General features: G+C 40.2%; 1 protein-coding gene across 1 annotated transcript in view; it reads left to right on the top strand.

The window, feature by feature from the left end:
* Positions 1 to 16,946, top strand: part of LOC143216762 (ras-related protein rapA) — a 62,102-nt gene extending 45,156 nt beyond the window's left edge. The window contains exons 2-4 of the mRNA XM_076440178.1: positions 9,849 to 9,959; positions 13,357 to 13,780; positions 14,131 to 16,946. Of these exons, the coding sequence (XP_076296293.1) occupies positions 9,865 to 9,959; positions 13,357 to 13,780; positions 14,131 to 14,430 (819 nt within the window). The 5' untranslated portion in view covers positions 9,849 to 9,864 and the 3' untranslated portion in view covers positions 14,431 to 16,946. The remainder of the gene's footprint in view (positions 1 to 9,848; positions 9,960 to 13,356; positions 13,781 to 14,130) is intronic.
* The last annotated feature ends 1,262 nt before the right edge of the window (positions 16,947 to 18,208 follow it).

Raw genomic sequence — 18,208 nt, 5'->3', positions numbered from 1 at the left:
GTCTACTGATAAGTTATAACTAGAATACACTTCCAGATGTCATGCACAAAAGTTACAATTTAAAAAGTTGATCTTTCTTCTTGGTTTTGTTCCATTCTTGAGAAAAATCGATCAATGTGGAACTCTCTTCGCAAATTTTCAGGCACAATATTCAAAAGGGAAGATTTGCTGGTGGATGCTAGGATCCAAGGGGAGAACGAGCTCAGGATCTACTTAATCCGGATTATTTCGCGATCCTGAGTCTCGAGACGCATCTGATTACACGGACGAAGCCGTAACGATACCTGCAGGCACTTTTCACTCGCGAGACTTCCCTCCATTTTTCGCTCGTTCGATGTCACTGCACTTTGGGACACCAATTTAAAATTCGAATTCTAAAATTCTCGTACCTTCGCTCTACTCCAAAGGAATCTCTTTGTATACACCTCTGACGCAAATACTGTACAGTATTTACTAAATTTCAACCACGCTTTTTTTCCGCGAATTCGCTGTTTACTTTTACTTCTTTTCAAACCACGAAATCTTCTTTCATTCGAATAATATTACGGACCCTTTTCGCATATTTTTCTGCAACAGTTCCAGTTCCCAGGATTTCTTTTCGTTGTTGTGATTTAAAGTATCATTTACTGTGCTAGTGGTGGATTTGGAACCAGGGACCAAAAATATCAGTTATTCTAAATTTTTCTACGATAAAAGTTATTAATGAAAAGTTGATTACTATTGAAATTTAAGATAATGTAGGTACACAAAATATAAAGAAAAAAATTCGAAGAACCAAATGATTAAAAAATATCGATTTTTATACTTTTTGGTTACAAATAACAGTTATTAATGTCCAAAAAATTGGATCTTCCTCAATAACTGTTGTCGATGAAGAAAAACTGTTTCGATTGATCAAAGCAGTTATCGATGACAGAAGTTCATTTCGATCGCTAATAACAGTTATCAATGAGAGAAATTTATTTCTATGGCTCATAACAGTTATCGATGATCGAATTTCTTTTTACTTGTTCATAATAATTATTGATAAGAAAATTCATTTTGGTTGCTTATTTATTGAGTTGTCTACTCTTTTTCGGATGCAGCAAGCCTGTGAAATTCATTGAGAAGATTTCGTACAACAAGATGAATCAACAGACCATAAGAACAACACAAAATCTGTTTGTTTGTCACATTAAATTTTGATTGTAGCAATTTATTTTACGAATAAAAAGTTTATGAAATAATTGATTGTCTACCACTTGAAAGTTGTACTATTTAATAATAACTATTACAAATTTCCTGCATCAATAACTGTTATGAGCGATCGAAATAAATTTCTCTTATCGATAACTGTTATGAGCGATCGAAATAAATTTCTCTCATCGACAACTATTATGTGTGACCTCAATAAACTTCTCCCATTGATAACTGTTATGAGCGAACGAAATAAATTTCTCTCATTGATAACTGTTATAAGTGATCGCAATGAATTTCTCTCGACGATAACATTTATCAACAAGAGAAAAAATTTCGGTCACTTATAATCCTTATTTGTAACCAATACGATTTTAGTCGATAAAATACTTGTTGTTCTATGATTTTTTTTCTTTTTGGGTTATAACAATTAGAGTCCCTGTTTGGGACATTTCGTTCATTTATAAAAAAAGTGACATTAGTCAAGAAAAGGAAATTTTACAGGAGAGTCGTGCAATTTAAGGAAACATAAGGAATGCGCAATCGTGTGAACAACAGTCATTTCGTGATTAAGATATAACAAAAATGGTCTTATTTTTACCTTTCATGAAGAATGTTTAAAATGAAAATATGAGACTGATTGAAAATTTTGTTTGCGTCACCAACGAGAATGCATTCTCCATTGAATTGTACTTTATTCAGGACAAAATGTTCATTTCTACGTATTTGAATCTCATTGGGAAAAAATACCGCAGTCAAACGTAAAAATCCGCAGTCATACATACATTTATCCCAATAACTCAATCTTAGAATGGAAAGATCCAATTTTGGCGAAGGAAGGGGCGGAACGATGATCGTGATCGAGCGTAATTCAGGTCCACGGCTCGGTTTGGTATTTTAGGCATTATGTGCACGCGCATCAACTGAGCTTTTAATAAGCAAGGTTCCCGGTTATTGGGAATGCTTTCAAAGAGTCGCGGAGCAATAATTACCCGTCTCCCCAAGGAGCGATACCGGCAACCCCCGCGGTTAATTACAAATCGCAACTCATATATTAGGGAGCCTGATCGCCGCGTTTCGTAATTACCGTAATTTGTAGCGCGCGACGTCGACGGGGTCCACTGCGTATCTCGCAAGCAGGGTTTTCGTAAGGCGTTATCGTGAAGGGTGAGAGAACTGATGATAGTAAATTCGTCCTTTATTGTTCTCGGAGCTGCTACAACAAACCGGCGAGAAATAAATCCCCGAGGAACTGGATTCAAAAGTTGGACAGGGCGCGTTTCGTTGGTTTATGGCGGCAATATCGCCGGTGGAACATTGATCGATACGAGTAACGCCTCTGCAGCTTCTTCAGAGCTTTATGAGCCAATAAACGCGAGGATTAAAACGTGTCTGCCCTCGGCATCCGCGAATTTTCACTTTTATCGTTCGCGAAAACGACCGGCGCGCACTCGAATACATATTTACGCGGAGCGGGCGCGGTGGTGGCGTTTTTATTGGAATCCTACGGTTCTTTCGAAGGAGAAAGCAGAGGAAAAGTTTAACAAGCGAATGGCTGCGCTGCTGGCTGGTTCACGGAGTAATTTCTAATGGCCCGAGGAAAACACGAGACGCAACAGCATTCGTGCGCGCCGCAAAAGTTTCGCCATGCTCGTTTGTCTCCGGCTCGGTATCTTTAAAGGATAACCTGGCATCGTAACCCGGACTTTGTGCATGTGCGCCACGTCGCCGTCTTCAATTTTTGTCACGATTCACATCGGAACTTTATCTTCCCTTCACGAGGTAAAAATTGAATTGAAACTCACCACGCGAACACACGGCACGCCGATTCTGATTGACCTCTTAATACACATGCGGCGGAATACTCGATTCGTAAACATGTATATGTAGTACATATACCAGCTACACCAGAGAACATGCAAGAAAGAATAATTCGATCTGGTAGAAATTGTAGATCAATTTCAACAGAAACGATTGAAAGTGCAATTGATTGCCTTGCAAAACGTTTAAATGTTTGTGTTACTGCTGAGGGTCATGATTTCAAATATTTTTAATTCAAATAAAATGATTGCACATTTTGAAGTTATCATTGCTTTATCATGAATTTTCTAGATCGAGATCATTTGAAGGTCGTACGACATCATTGAACTCGTCTTGACATCAGCTACAACACTATGAAGTTAAAAATGTATGGTGCCATTTAAAAATCATCGATGACCTTCAAAAGACAACATTTTCTTCCATCTTCAAGCCTAACGGAGCTATTTAGACTAGCTAGTTCTCTTTCTCGTGAATCATCCGGTAGATACGTGTATAATGCCGTTCCCGTTTTCTTTTGATCTCAAATGAAATCTTGTCAGGAATCTTGATTTAATTGTATTTATATAACATTAAATTATTATGAAAATTAGAATTTATAATATTGGGGGAATAATATGAAAATTAATTTTATAGAGAATTTAATGTACATCTCTTTTTTATTCTCGTATTCCTTATACGAGATAAGGATGATTAGATGTTTCGCGCTTTGAAAAATGCTCTGATTAGTGACCAGATCTTAACGATCTTTCCTTTTTCTTTCTTCGAAGCATAAAATTTTTATGTTCTCTTTAAACCAAGCGTTCAAGCCAATTTAACAAGTTGATCAAAGCAAGCAAGGCTATTTAAGCTTCCTCTGCAACAACTATATGGGAGAATTATTCCATTAAGAAGTTCTATGAGGCCTCGACTTGTTATTTCTGGGTAAAATTAAAGAGTGTATTCTACTTTTAATAACCGTGAATACACTATGTATACTACGACTCAAAGAAGCGAAAGAGTCGTTTATTAAAGTTAAAGGAAAACGACAAGTGTCTAAATAGCAATACATAGCACACTCGAATGACGAAATAAATATCTATCTCCAGATACAGAGTGGTCCACGCAACTTGCACACTTATAATAACTTCCAAAGTATGCGTTGCACGAAAAAGTTTTGTATACAGAAGTTGCATGATCTGAAGGGGTACATTATGTAGTGTATTTATTTTTTTTACAGGTGGAAGCGTTCCGAAGATTTGAAGATCGACTTTGTTTTTTTAAATGGAATACTATATTTTTTATACCAAAATATGGAAGAATGTCGAATTCTGAGTAAAGAAGTATTGACCTTCATTAGTCCTAAACCTGATAATTAACGAGTAATTTCACTTTATTTCCTGAAAATTTTACTCGTTAACTATTAGGTTTAGGGCTAATGAAGATCAGTATCTTTTTACTCAGAATTCGACATTCTTCCATATTTTGGTATAAAAAATATAGTATTCCATTTAAAAAAACAAATTCAGTAAAAAAAAATAAATTAATCTTAGAAGATGAATCTTTTTGTGACCAATTGGTTGTTCAATCAGCTTCCAAATGCTATCGATCACGAAGCAAGCCACTAGTAAACAGAATCTACCGCAGGCGATTCCTTAAAAATAGCCAAAGATAAATTCGAAAAGAACCGAGTTACTAGACAGAAAGTTTCGCCAGCTTCGCGTTAAAAATACAACGACATTTTATTGTAACTGGCGGGTTATTGCGTTAGGTCGTCGGTGCGGAAAGCGTTATAAATTCCCGAACATCCACAATGTATAAATCACGCGGCAGGCCGTTAATAAATTCACAGAGCCTAGCCAGCTCTACTCGGCTCGATTCGGCTCGAGCGGGCGCAACGGTTCGTCGGATGAGTTTCGATGAAAAAGTTCGCGGGAGACGGTATCAGCGTCGTTTTCAGCCGGTTGCCTGGCAATTATCACGCCGGTCTATCGATCCTTCGGGTCTTGTTCTCCATCGCATCGGGAACGCGTGTCTAGCCTCGCGCCGCCACGGGGACACGCGTGCGGAGTGCGTAGCTTATCGCACGGCGGGAAACTGCGTTACGCGGCCGTTATCGATCCGGTGTAAACGGTTTCTACCGGGAGAGAGTGAGTTTACGTGTTTATCCACGGGAGAATCGGGGAACCGGCCTGGACAAGATTAGAAAATGTCGCCTCCTACAGCGAGGAGCCGAAGGACGCCCATGGGCGCCGTTCGCCGGAACGATAGGCATTAGCAACATTGCACGGCGAAACCGGTCTCGGATTAATCCGGAAGTGCCCAGCGAACGCGAAAGAACCTACCCATCCGCTCCAAATCGTCACACGCAGAGAGAAAATTCATTGTGTAAGGAATATCGAAATTAGCGAATGTAGAGAGCGGGCAGGTAAAAACCCAGAGCACATTTGGGGGTGCCGGTAGCGAACACGCCGGCCACAAGGTGTCCTTAGGGCTAGAGTTTACCTGAGCGATCACTCTTCAAGGGGAGCTCGGAGTGTCAAGTACTCAGAGATCATTTAATAAATCGCACTCTTGGCGAACGGCTTGACCGTCAATAGTGGTTCTTATTTATCGCCCAAACCAGTCATCCTGTCATTTAACGATAAATTTAGTTAACAGACTATTTTCCTACAATTGCATTGTTGAAATATGTCCTTGAAATATGTTGTCAAGGTCACCATCTTGAACAACATTTCCCTTCAAAGCTTTTGTCATCATTTATGTGCCTATTAACTCAAGGTGACTTTCAAGTCAAGGGGGTGAAAGTAGCCCACAAAGTTGGGGTGAGAAACCCCTATTTTTGATAATATCTCGAAACTGGAGGATCTAGGATGAGTTTTTAAAAATTTGTGTGTTTTCGATCAAGGAATGTAGTCGTATAAAATACACATCACATTGGAAACACATAATTATGTCTTAAGGCAACGAAAACTTATAGGCAGTATTGACCATAAACGATTATGTATGTCCCTTACAGAGCGTTAGTGATTCGTACAGCTTCACATTAGTACCTTCGTTACGTCCTTTAACTATTGAAAAAATAACTAACTGCATTCAGCAGAATATTATAGTTCCAAATGTTGTAAAAGTTTATGTTATCATTTACGAAACAAATCCAAACAGTTTTCGCCCCTATGTGGTCAGGAAGTTTTACATATTTAATAATTATTGCCAAATGACAAAAACAAGAAAATTCCAAAAATAAGTATTCCCTACCTACACAAAGTTACATAAATATCTATAAACAATTAATAAGGAATATAATGTTGAAACAAATAAAATTTTTTCCGGAAATCTTTTTATACGACTGCATTCCTTGATCGAAAGCACACAAAATAAAAAAATCATTATCCTAGACCTTCTAGTATCCGAGATATTCACAGACTATATCCTGTATAAATTTTATTAAAATCGGTATGATACACTTGGGTAAATTTCATTAATTTTGAACGAAGTTGAAAATTTAAGTTTTTTAGATCAACGTGAGACGCGCCTAGGGAACGCGAAAGAGTCGATCGATCCTGCAAATTGAACCACTGTCGCTTTTACGGATCCTTCGCAAGTAGCTAGTGAAAATTTTACGACGTTACTAACGAATTTTCATCTTTTCCAGGCCGCTTTTTCCTCCGGTTCCATTTCCCGAGCCGATTGCCCGGAGAGAGATCTCTTCCCCCCGGAAATAAGAAATAAAACCCCTTTAAATTTCTGATTGCTTCAAGCCGAAACCTGGAGGACGTAAAAACTTCCTTAAAATTTTCCAAATGCATGTAAATTTAGAAAACTGGTTTTATTTTTAAAAAAACGTATATGCATCAAGGACCCGTAAATGTGTGTATACAAAAACGCAGCGGTATATAGTAGTGTGGAGATTGTTCTGAATTATGGTACAATATGAATAAAAACGTGTGGTATGGTATGAATTAAAAGGTTAACCTAATTAATTAGATGACATGCAGGAGAAATGTTGCAATTGTTGCGACTGGTCAGCATTGTGGAGGAAATACCGTAGGTCACTTTCTACATCTCTTTTATCTGGTTCTGTGCTGAAAATTTAATAAGCGTTGGTGGTGCGCATGTAAAAAATTTCATAAAAATTTTGAGTAATAATCCTTCTAGCTTCGCAAAAAGTCTCGAATCGTCCAACCTGAAAAAAATGTGGCTGAATATTAATGCGAGTCACTGTAGGAATGCTTTTCTCAAAATGACTTGCAAATAAATGACTCGAGACAGCAGTTCTTCTAGACCGGCGCCGCATTAAACCTTTAACTACGGATGTGGTATATAAACAACATGTTAATTTTTGTTAATATCAAATAACGACTGTGACTGATATACCACTAAAATAAAAACAAAATAAATACAACAAAAAAATCTTTTAAGATAGTGTATATCACTTCAGTAATATAATTTAAAATTAGGATGTATTTACTTAGTGCTAAATGTACCCACAGTTAAAGGGTTAATAACGTTGACGATCCATCTGTTGCGAATATCTATTCTCACGAAATACTGTTGAACGTGGGCATAATTTCGCGAGGGTGGGTTCGCTCGACGTAAGCGAGCAGTGAATAATTTTCACGGGTGTTTGCAAATTCATGGTGGCCCTCCCTCTTCGAGCCGAGAATCCTCGCGCTCGCGTCTTAATACCAGCTTACTTCGTGTCGAAAGGATGACGAGCATTAATCGCTCCGAACGAATCCTATTTAACGAAGCTTTGAAATTCCAGGCGCCGTTTCCTCGTTAAACTCGCGAATATTCGTCGTCGCCGAGGTCGCGACCTTTTACCTACGCAGATTCGCTTAACGTTCGCCGCTGTGAACAAAGCCTTTAAAATTTGCACGAGCAACAATGGCTGCTCGATTTTCGCGACAAGATTAACATGCGATATCTTTTACGAAACGTTGTTGTATTTATTATAGGACATGTATGTAGTAGTGGGAAGATAGAGTTGTGCGAAAATTCGGCGGGAAATATGCGCGAGCTCGTGCAATTACCGAGACCATTATTCAGATGCCCAAGTCCTCCTATCTGTTATTACGATTTTGTCACGTTAACATGAAGAAGAATTAGGAACTAAGAAGTTGCATGACACTTTTCTATTAGTTAAATGTTTGGCTGCATTGTACCTTCGGTAACCAGAAATCTTTGTCTTTTTCTTTTGAAGTTTTAATCCTAGGAGATCAGTGGTTCAAAAGTTACGAGCCCTTACCTGTCGTAAACGCTAAAAATAAACGAATGTAACTTTTTTGGCCGAAAACATTGTCTCCAGAAAATTGCCTATAACTTGTTATCCTTTAACGCTATCGTTATACTTTTTGCAGCGAAAATGCAGCTGGTAACTATACCTTTCCAACGGTATACATTTTCTGCGTAATTCTCATCCAACGAAATTTTATAGCTAAAAAAACAAGACGTGTCCTAGTTTGTTCAATTAAGTGAGAAGTTCAATCTTCCGCCAGCGTTCATTCAAGACATGATTTTCATATGATTGTAAGATTATAAATACACCACGGTTCTTTATGCAACGCCCGCGCAAGGTATAAGCTCTCTGAAAACTCATAAGGACGCAAACTTGAATAAAGTACGACACGATCCCCTATTGTTTGTAATTTACCGAGACGGAGAAAAGTAAAATTTGACGTTTGCTCCTCTGCGAAGTTTCCCGGTCTAATTATAGACTTTCTTACCGGTAAACCGCGTCTACGAACTGGAAGAGCTCCTCGAAAAAGATTCGACAATGTTCGAGGCTCGATGATACTTAAAGCACTTCTGGAAGTCCTCGTAGAACTGAGCCTCCCTCAGATTCTACTCGAAAGTTTCTGGAGGACTCAAAACCGGGGCTCGAAATGTTCAGATTTCCCGTGTGCTGGCTTAAAGTTTTTTAATTCGCCAATTGAAACAAACGATGCACAAACTTCCGGCAGTTAGGGCCACTGGGAATCAACGTTGGTACGGCCGCAGTAAACGAACGAATCGATATGAGATTCAACGCTTGTGGTTCGTCGAGATTTATCAGGAGGTCTATCTGTAGATGGATCGATCCGTTCTCCGTGAAAACTGTGTTCGAAAGTTTCCGGAAGTCGCGCGGGGCAGTTTGCACGGTCCGTCTGGAACGCGGTGACGAGCACAAAACATTCCAATAAGCGAGAGGAACAATTAAACGGGAGCGTGAACAAGCTCCCGGAAACTCGCGCGAAATATTTCTCCGATGCATCGGAGCTGGCAGGCCGCAGCCCGGTGCTAATGCGCGAGGATAGAGAAAAGGAGAGAGAGAAGCGGTGTGTAATATAACACAGAGGATGTATCATATCTCTCTCCGTTTTCATAAGCTTTTCCCACGCTTGCGAGGTGCTCGCAAGAGATCTATAACCGCGAGCGCAGACGACGCGACGTAATAGCTGTCCAGGAACGTTTTACACGTGAGCTGGCCAGCAGCTTTGGCTTAGAACACGTAGAAATTGGAAGAAACCGACAACGCGTTGCACAGTGTTCCAAAACGCCGAAAAGATGGACCATTTTACGAAGCAAAGAATTTTGATTGTATGATATCGTTATTGTTGTTGATGGTGATATCGTTAGGTAATAGTTAAGATTACAAAGAACTATAAAAATTAGCTTCAATAGAAATCAATAGAAAATCAATTCTCCGGATGAAACATAATACAAATAAACAGATTATTAGATTGTACATACACCATAACGAGGAATACCTTACGTCGACGGAACGACGCGTTTCACTGCCCCGTCACTCTCGAATTTCCTTTTTACTGTAGCGTTATAGTTTACTGTAGTGTTATAGACAGCTGTAGCTCATGAACCTTGCTTTTTTATAGGAACGCGCCCGCACAAATGATGAAAGGACGGCATCAATTTCGACGTCGGTTCAGTCTACAGCCGTCGTCCTTGAAAGAGGGCCAGGAAGATGGGCCGACGAAACATGTCAGGTGAGAGACGCCTCCACACTGCGAATCTTTCTGCATTTGTGGCGTTTAATATTGAAAATGCATGGCAAAGACGTCAAAATCACCTGGATAGATCTCTTGGATTACGATTGAACCATTCACAAGACCAATTGATTACCTATCTTTCTTAATTTTTACATTTCACCATAAACTCATTTTATCATAAACTCATGTTGGGAATTTATTATATAAAAATAAAATCTAGTCTCTTTGATCGCTCGATACTTCAAGTATTGAAAACTTTCGGTGTGGAATAAAATTGAAATTTTTATAGTATCTCATTTTTAAGATATTTTTCGAAAATGTTACAGAAATAAAATTCCTATATTCTATATTCTGTTGCAGAAGAATCCTCTTCTATGTAAAATTCTTATCTCGTCCATACACTACTGGAAATATTTATTCTCCTTCGTGCGAATATTCAATGTGTTAATTCTTATGCACCACTTGGCGACGTGGTGGACTGAAGATTTTTCTTGGTTACATTTTATACGATTTAAAGTCCATGAAATACGATGGCCAGCAGAATATGGTGCAATTTCATTACTCTTTTAATTCACTGAAAAGACTAGTGAAGGGAGGAAATTTTCATTTAACTTCAATCTCCTTAACGCTCAATAGAAATAGTTCCGTGAAAGATCTTCGAGCGATAATTCACTCATTTTACAGATTGAGTTTTATTCGCGATTTTTCGTACTTTAAAGGAACATGTCAATCCGTACTATATCATAATTAGAAAGATATTACTGCACTGCTAAGTTGTTTTACGTATTTAAATACTCGATATTGGATAATGTGTTGAGAATGGACTGGAGAAGAAACCTACAAATATTTCCAGTAATGCACCACATTCCTCACCTCACAGTGGGGTATTTGAAAAAGCCAGAAAAGTGGGAAAGAAACTATTTTAGCGTTATTTATGTGTTCAAGATCATAATATAGTAGGTCGTTCTATTTGTCTTAACGTCAACTATAACATTATAAAATCAAAAATTAATTTTAACATTTAAAAGATCAAAATGATTCTTATCTTGTGTTGAAACAAAATTTTATTTGAAATTCTATATATAGAAGTTTGTAGATGTTTAAATACTGTTCATCTTCAATCTGTGTAAATCTGGAACTAATTCTTTTTGCTACTTATGATCACATACCTTTATCAAATGTAATGATATCAGAAAGAACACCGGATATTACTGAACAATATAACGAAATCGTCAATGAAGTTTCATAATCGTAAAAAACTCACAGAACAATTGATTATGTACAAATATTAATAACTTAGATGATAACGTAATGAAATCTGTGTGAAAGTGCTCTGTACACCTACTTGAAAAGCTCGTGTAACGTAAGAATTTGCACAATTTGCTTAAAACACTTACAAAATCGCTAATGAATGAACGCTGCGCTGTTTCAAATCAAAAAATCAGAACAAGAAAAAGTAGGGTACTTCACGGGTGTACAAATAAAAAGAAAACAATACTAAAGCCTTATTCTTCAGACCTTTAACTACGTTGGACAGCAATAATTTTACGACTTACGCAAAATTTTGAAATCGACTTTTTCCGACTTTTCGGGCTAAATACCCCACTGTGCATCGTCTCAATCGCCGACGCAATTAAAGGTAGGAACTCACAATTATCCCGTCACGTGTAGTCTATTGCTACCTTAAGGGGCTAGTCTACCCTCGGTTTGTAACTAGAAAATTACTAGAATCTTACTAGATTTTTGGTGGAAACATGAGTTTGCTGGTTTTCAGTTAGTGTCCTCATTTGAGCAAATTTTGGGCTGGGTGAGGGCTCATTCGAAAGAGGAAGGTTCACCGCAGGGGGCTCTGGTCATGAGGTTAACGAGAATATGTTTATATCTAATAATATTAGTGTCCAAAGTAGAGTAAAAATCTAGGAAAAAAACTAGCAGATTTCAATGCATTTTTCTGTCTCCAAAAGACTTTTTGACTAATGGGATGACCAGAGCCCCATGCGGTGAACCTTCCTCTTTCGAATGAGCCCTCACACAGCCCAAAATTTGCTCAAATAAGGACACTAACTGAAAACCAGCAAACCCATGTTTTCGACCCAAAATCTAGTAAGATCCTAGTAAATAGCAAATATCTAGCAAATAACTAGAATCTTACTAGAAAAATGGCTCGAAACATGGGTTTGCTGGTTTTCAGTTAGTGTCCTTATTTGAGCAAATTTTGGGCTGGGTGAGGGCTCATTCGAAAGAGGAAGGTTCACCGCATGGGGCTCTGGTCATCCCATCAGTCAAAAAGTCTTTTGGAGACAGAAAAATGCATTGAAATCTGCTGGTTTTTTTTCCTAGATTTTTACTCTACTTTGGACACTAATATTATTAGATATAAACATATTCTCGTTAACCTCATGACCAGAGCCCCCTGCGGTGAACCTTCCTCTTTCGAATGAGCCCTCACCCAGCCCAAAATTTGCTCAAATAAGGACACTAACTGAAAACCAGCAAACCCATATTTTCGACCCAAAATCTAGTAAGATTCTAGTTATTTTCTAGTTACAAATCGAGGGTAGACTACCCCCTTAAGTGTCTTGCGTTTCGAATATCGACGGGCTGCAAGCGAGGAAGTTGTGTAACGGCGTGGAACATAGAAACGCGACCAAAACGAGCAAGAGGCAGCGTCTAGCGCAGTGCTTGAAACACATTCAACCTTCAACCACTTACCCCGCGGGTCCCAGCTAGGCTCTCTGCCTCCTTTCGTTCGGCCTCTTCATCTCTGGCCTCTCTTGACTCGCTCTTGGTGGGCGGGCCGAGCTTTAATTTTGCGGCGAGACTTCGCAAAAAGGGAAGCTCGGCTCTCCTTCCTTTGTGCGGGCGGTAATAACCACGGCCCGACTCCTTCCTGTAATAAGCGTGGATGATTACGAAGACGAAGACGAAGACGAAGATATACTTAGGGGTAGAGGCAGTTGTTATCTGGTGCAAGCAAAGAGCACAGCTGCCGCTACCGCGATAGAAGACAGTACAGAGGCCGCGATGTAACGGTCGCACGAATCCAGGACAGACACAAAACGCGTGCTCAATAACGGCATGGATGCCGGTGAAAGGGATCTTTAACGTTCATTAGCGCTATTCTCTCAACCGGGGGGCCGTTGTCCTCTTAAACGCGTGACGCTTCTTTTGCCTCTTTTAGCTCGAACCTCAGCCCTCGTTAGGATCCTCCCGACTCTAGCCGAAGGAGGACATCAAGAAATTTTATTTCCTCCGGTAGGCTCTAATTTCGGTTTACCGCGCGCGACGCGACGGTTTGATCGTCTGTGGCGCGACCGTCATCAACCCGATGAGAAAGCCCGGCTAGGCTTCGTCAGCCCGAAATAAACTCGGACCGGATCGATGATTGTTTCAGGAACGAGAGGTTGTCGGAATCGGACAGCGGCGGCGGTAAACCGGCCGACAACAACATAAGGCACAAGATCGTGATGATGGGCGCCGCGAAGGTCGGCAAGTCCGCCATCATCAATCAGTTCCTCTACAACACGTTCACACCGAAATACAAGCGAACCGTCGAGGAGATGCACCACGGCGACTTCAACGTCTCCGGGGTGCACTTGACCCTCGATATCCTCGACACATCCGGCTCGTACGAGTTCCCGGCGATGAGGGACCTCTCGATCAAGTCCGCCGACGCGTTCATCCTCGTCTACGACGTCAATGACGCAAACACCTTCAGCGAAGTCGAGACACTTAAAGCGCAGATCTACACCGCGAAGGGCGCCGTGCCCATCGTCGTTGTCGGCAACAAGGTCGACTTGGCCACCACGGAACGGGCTGTGAGTTGCCCTTCTTCTTAAACTTTTAAAACTTCAGTTTGATTGGTGCACCTTTAGACGTACTACTTGATAATTGATACTTTAATAGAATCTACTAAATATGTTTGTTGGCAATTCTTTAAAGGTCGCAGAAGCTCTAATCATTATAATCTACACAAGTGTCTAGCTATTCGATCACCCACTGTAAAGGTAGGATCTCCTAAGCGCAGTTTGCATTCGTGACGAATATAGGAGACTCCAGGATCGCAAAACGCTGCGTCCAGACGCGCTTAGGAGATCTAACCTTAACATAGTTCCCAGTGCTCCCTAGATCAATTGCCAACACGTTAATGACTGAATTTCATCTGCAGGTGGACACGGAAAACACGCGGAAGCTGGTGACGGTCACGTGGGAGAATGGTTTCGTGGAGGTGTCTGCGAAAGATAACACAAACATCTCGCAGGTGTTCAAGGAGCTGCTGATCCAGGCAAAGCTGAAGTACAACCTGAGCCCGGCTCTTCGTCGTCGTCGGCGTCAATCGTTGCCTCCCCCGCAGCATTTGAATTCCCGCAGCAGCAGCGCTCACGTGCCATCGCCGGCGCAGTTGCAGCACCTGCAGCAGATCCGCGAGCGGTCCGAGTCCAAGAGGAATTCCTGCATTCTCTCGTAAGGGTCTGGCTCGGTCCGTGTCTCAGCCGAGGGAACGATCAGCCCTTTCCACGTCGGGGGATGAGGGGAGTTATGCTCGGCGTCGATCCGAACACGATCAGTGATTTCCATTCGCTCGGATCGATCAATGAAATCTCCCCCGAGTTCGCGACCGATTCTCTCGGACGCCGCGCCACGCCGCCTCCGAGGAATTCGAGGGACGACGTGCGCGTGGCCCGGAAAGAGAGGGCTCGAGAGGAGCTTCTCCGTGAATGAACGCCGCTAATATCTTGTTCCGGCGCGCCGCGCCGCGGGCCTCCGGTTCCAATTTTCTCGATGACCCCAAAGAACAACTCGACTCGACCCGATCCGACCCCGAAGAGGCGACCGGGAGAAACATTGCGCATTGCGCGGAATCGGGGACAACCTCTCCATATACATAGATGTTTCACTGTTTGATTAATTCGGTGTACTTAGCGCAGGTCTACGTGCTCGGTGTGCTCACTATTTTCTCCTCGATTTCCAGTAGACTGCGGATCTCCATTCAAACACCCATCTCACGAATCAATTTACAAAACGATACCTTTCTTCAGCTAGTCTATACAATCTACGTTAAAGTTTATCGTACGTGTTGCTAACAATGAACGCACAAAATCTGCAGTCTGATTATTAAGCGTCGCGGAATATTTCTCCCTTCCAACCGGTAACTGCGGATATTTGTTTAGATTTATGGAAATTGGAATCCGATGAGAAATTTCGAACGCCCCCGCCGCGCCGTCTGTTTCGAGCCGCGGGCGTCTAGATTGTTCGCGTCGCTAAAGAATCGACCAAATTAGAATTGTCTCGGGCATGAACGTTGAACAATTATTCCGAATTACGAAACCGTGTCCAATCTTTTTTCGGATGCGTCGGGGTGTCCCGTACAATATCCTACTTCAGGGTTTTCTCTCCCACTGCCCAACTCGCTATATCTTATTACCCGTTACAAGAAACACGCGCTACGTTCATGAAGCACCGTTTTATAAAGCATCGTTGGCCACAGTCGAATAAATTCCTATCGCCGCCCACGCTCTTGTCCTCTGTAATTTATTTAAGAGCATATAATATGAAGATCAACTGTGCAATTAACGCTGGGAATGCCGACCACTGAAAGCGAGCTCTACCCCTTACTATCAAAATTACAAACACTCGTCTATCAAAATTTCAAACCGAATAAATTTAGAATAAATATTTTCGCCCATCCGGTGCTTCCAGCGTTAATATACATTATCGATCAGCATAATCTGCGGCTGTACATAACGCGAACACCGCTCTCTGTCTCACTCTCTTTCTATATATCTGAATCTCTCCCTTCTTCACGTGGAATATCGAATTATTTGTCAATTACGATAATCAGTAAACATTCTTGTACACGATTGCCTTGCCCGAGCCTGAGTTACTTGTAAGTACAATAACGTTCAGGCCGAACGCCTGTAATGCCAAGTACAAGCTCTGTTCGATCGCGGATTAGCTTTTTAAATATTCTAAATAGTGTAAACCGGTACGCGCTGCACGCTGAAAGACACCGAAATACTATCGTTTATTGCCGGCAACGTACATCCACGAAGAAAAATATTCGGCGAACCATATGCAACGATCGTTGATTTTAAGATTAGCCCGCGAGCATTTATTATTGTATGTATTTCCCGTTTGTCGGACATGTTGTAATTATATCGTTTTGGGAAAAATGAAACGGAGTGTCATCTTTATATTACGATATACATACAATATATAAATATAAATACAAATACAAATATAAATATAGATATAAATATAAATATAATGGTAAATTTAAATATAAATATGAATATAAATATAAATATAATGATAAAGATAAATATAAATATATATACTTCGTTATAAATATAGATATATAACTTCGTTAGCATAAATGTAGAGAGTCTATGTAAATAACAGAATACATATTGTGATGTGGATATCTCGTCGAATCGAAGCCCACATTGGGCCATAATTTTACATAAATAGACAAGGTTAAACGGCCGCGGGCGGTGCTGCCCGCGATCTATGGGTTTCATGAACCACTGAAATATTGCGCATCACGATAACAGGATGATAAATCAATTTGAATGTAAACCGCGTTCGAGTCGAAGCTTTCCGGTACTGCTAGGAGGATTGTATATGTAAGCGTACCTTCTGCTGATGCATACACCTATTCATCTGGACTTTTGCGATCCCGTTACCTTCGTGTTATTTTAGATTTAATGTTGTCTAGATCGAGGAACGACTTGAACGGGCAAAAAACCCGACCGTTTCCACCGATGGAAACGAACATCGGGTCTGGTGCTCGCGACGCGACTGTGACTAAATTCCTAGCGTAGCTCCGGACGAAGTAATCTGGCGACAGAACACTAGTAGTATAAGCTCTTAACTTTGTATCATCGCGTTATCAGAAATTAAATAAAAGATGGATGTCATATTCAACTTCCATGGACACCGACTGTCTTCGTTTCTTGACCCACTGAATCCTCATTGTATAAAAATGTTTATATTTGTGAAGTCAGAACACCTGAACACTCCACATCCTACTTTTCCTGAGTATCTACAGAAATTATAATGATAGTATCAATAACTTTACACATCAATTACCTCCCAAACTATACATATGTAATGAGAAAACATGTTCATTTAGTCATGATATGTAACGTAACAATCACAAGATGTCTCCCTCGGAATATGGTAAATTCCACTTGAAATATTTGGTTTGATTAATGAATAATCAAGTTCAACGAGAGTTAAAGTGTTTCCATCAATAATTAAATAGATCGAATAAAATACTATACACTATACATATACATATAATATTATTCGCTGCAGTTTTCTTTCAACTAATTCATTTATTTACATAATCCCTTACTATAGAAGGACAGGAGAACTTTGAGTAGTCGTTAAAGTCTGCATCAGACATCTTGTTAGTGGCTGAATTGAATTCCAGTTTCACAAATTATCCGAATTGTTGTCTGAATACATAGCTGTAATGAACCTGTAGCATTCACCATATGAATGTAACACACCGACTTTAATGAAATTTATATAGTATACAGTTTGTTGAAAAGTATTAGACATTTATATTAGAAATTTATCAACATGATCAAAAAACCCAAATTTTTGAGAATCATTGTCCTAAACCCTTTGTAAAATATAAAATATAACCAAGATGTTAACAAAAATGGAGTTTTTACCCCCAATTTTGAGGGCTATTTTCACCCCCTTAACATGAATGTCAGAAGCGAAAAAACAATTTGTGTCAAATATTTTCCAACAAACTACATCCTGTACAAATTTTATTAAAATCAGGGTGTTAAACTTGGGTAATGTGCCTCGTTAAACCATACACGTGGACACCGACGAGATACTATTCGTCGGTGACGTGGATCTAGTTTCAACATTTACCGTTGGTCACCGTAGAGGGCATAAGAAATAAAGATGTTGTTAACGATATCGGTATTTCAGATCGCTTGAGGCACGAAACACAGGACACCGACGAGGAGACTGCCCCTAGCAGATGACGGTCGCGCGTGAACACTCACACACCGCTAGAGTACACTCACACACCGCTAGATCACGTATACGTACGCGAGAATTGCTAGGATCAGGGAAATGCCTTCTGATTTCTCGATAATGCAAAGACGGGGGTTTTTATTAGTCAAAATCGCTAGATGAAAGATCAATCTAGTTCGCTGTTTGCTTCAAAAGTCGTTCTTTTACGTTTCCGAGCAATGATTTTGCAATATTCGGCTGCA

Source organism: Lasioglossum baleicum, chromosome 1, assembly GCF_051020765.1.
Source record: "Lasioglossum baleicum chromosome 1, iyLasBale1, whole genome shotgun sequence".
Taxonomy (NCBI): Eukaryota; Metazoa; Arthropoda; class Insecta; order Hymenoptera; family Halictidae; genus Lasioglossum; species Lasioglossum baleicum.
The sequence above is the reverse complement of the archived record's forward strand: the minus strand, read 5'-3'. Positions and strand labels throughout refer to the sequence as shown.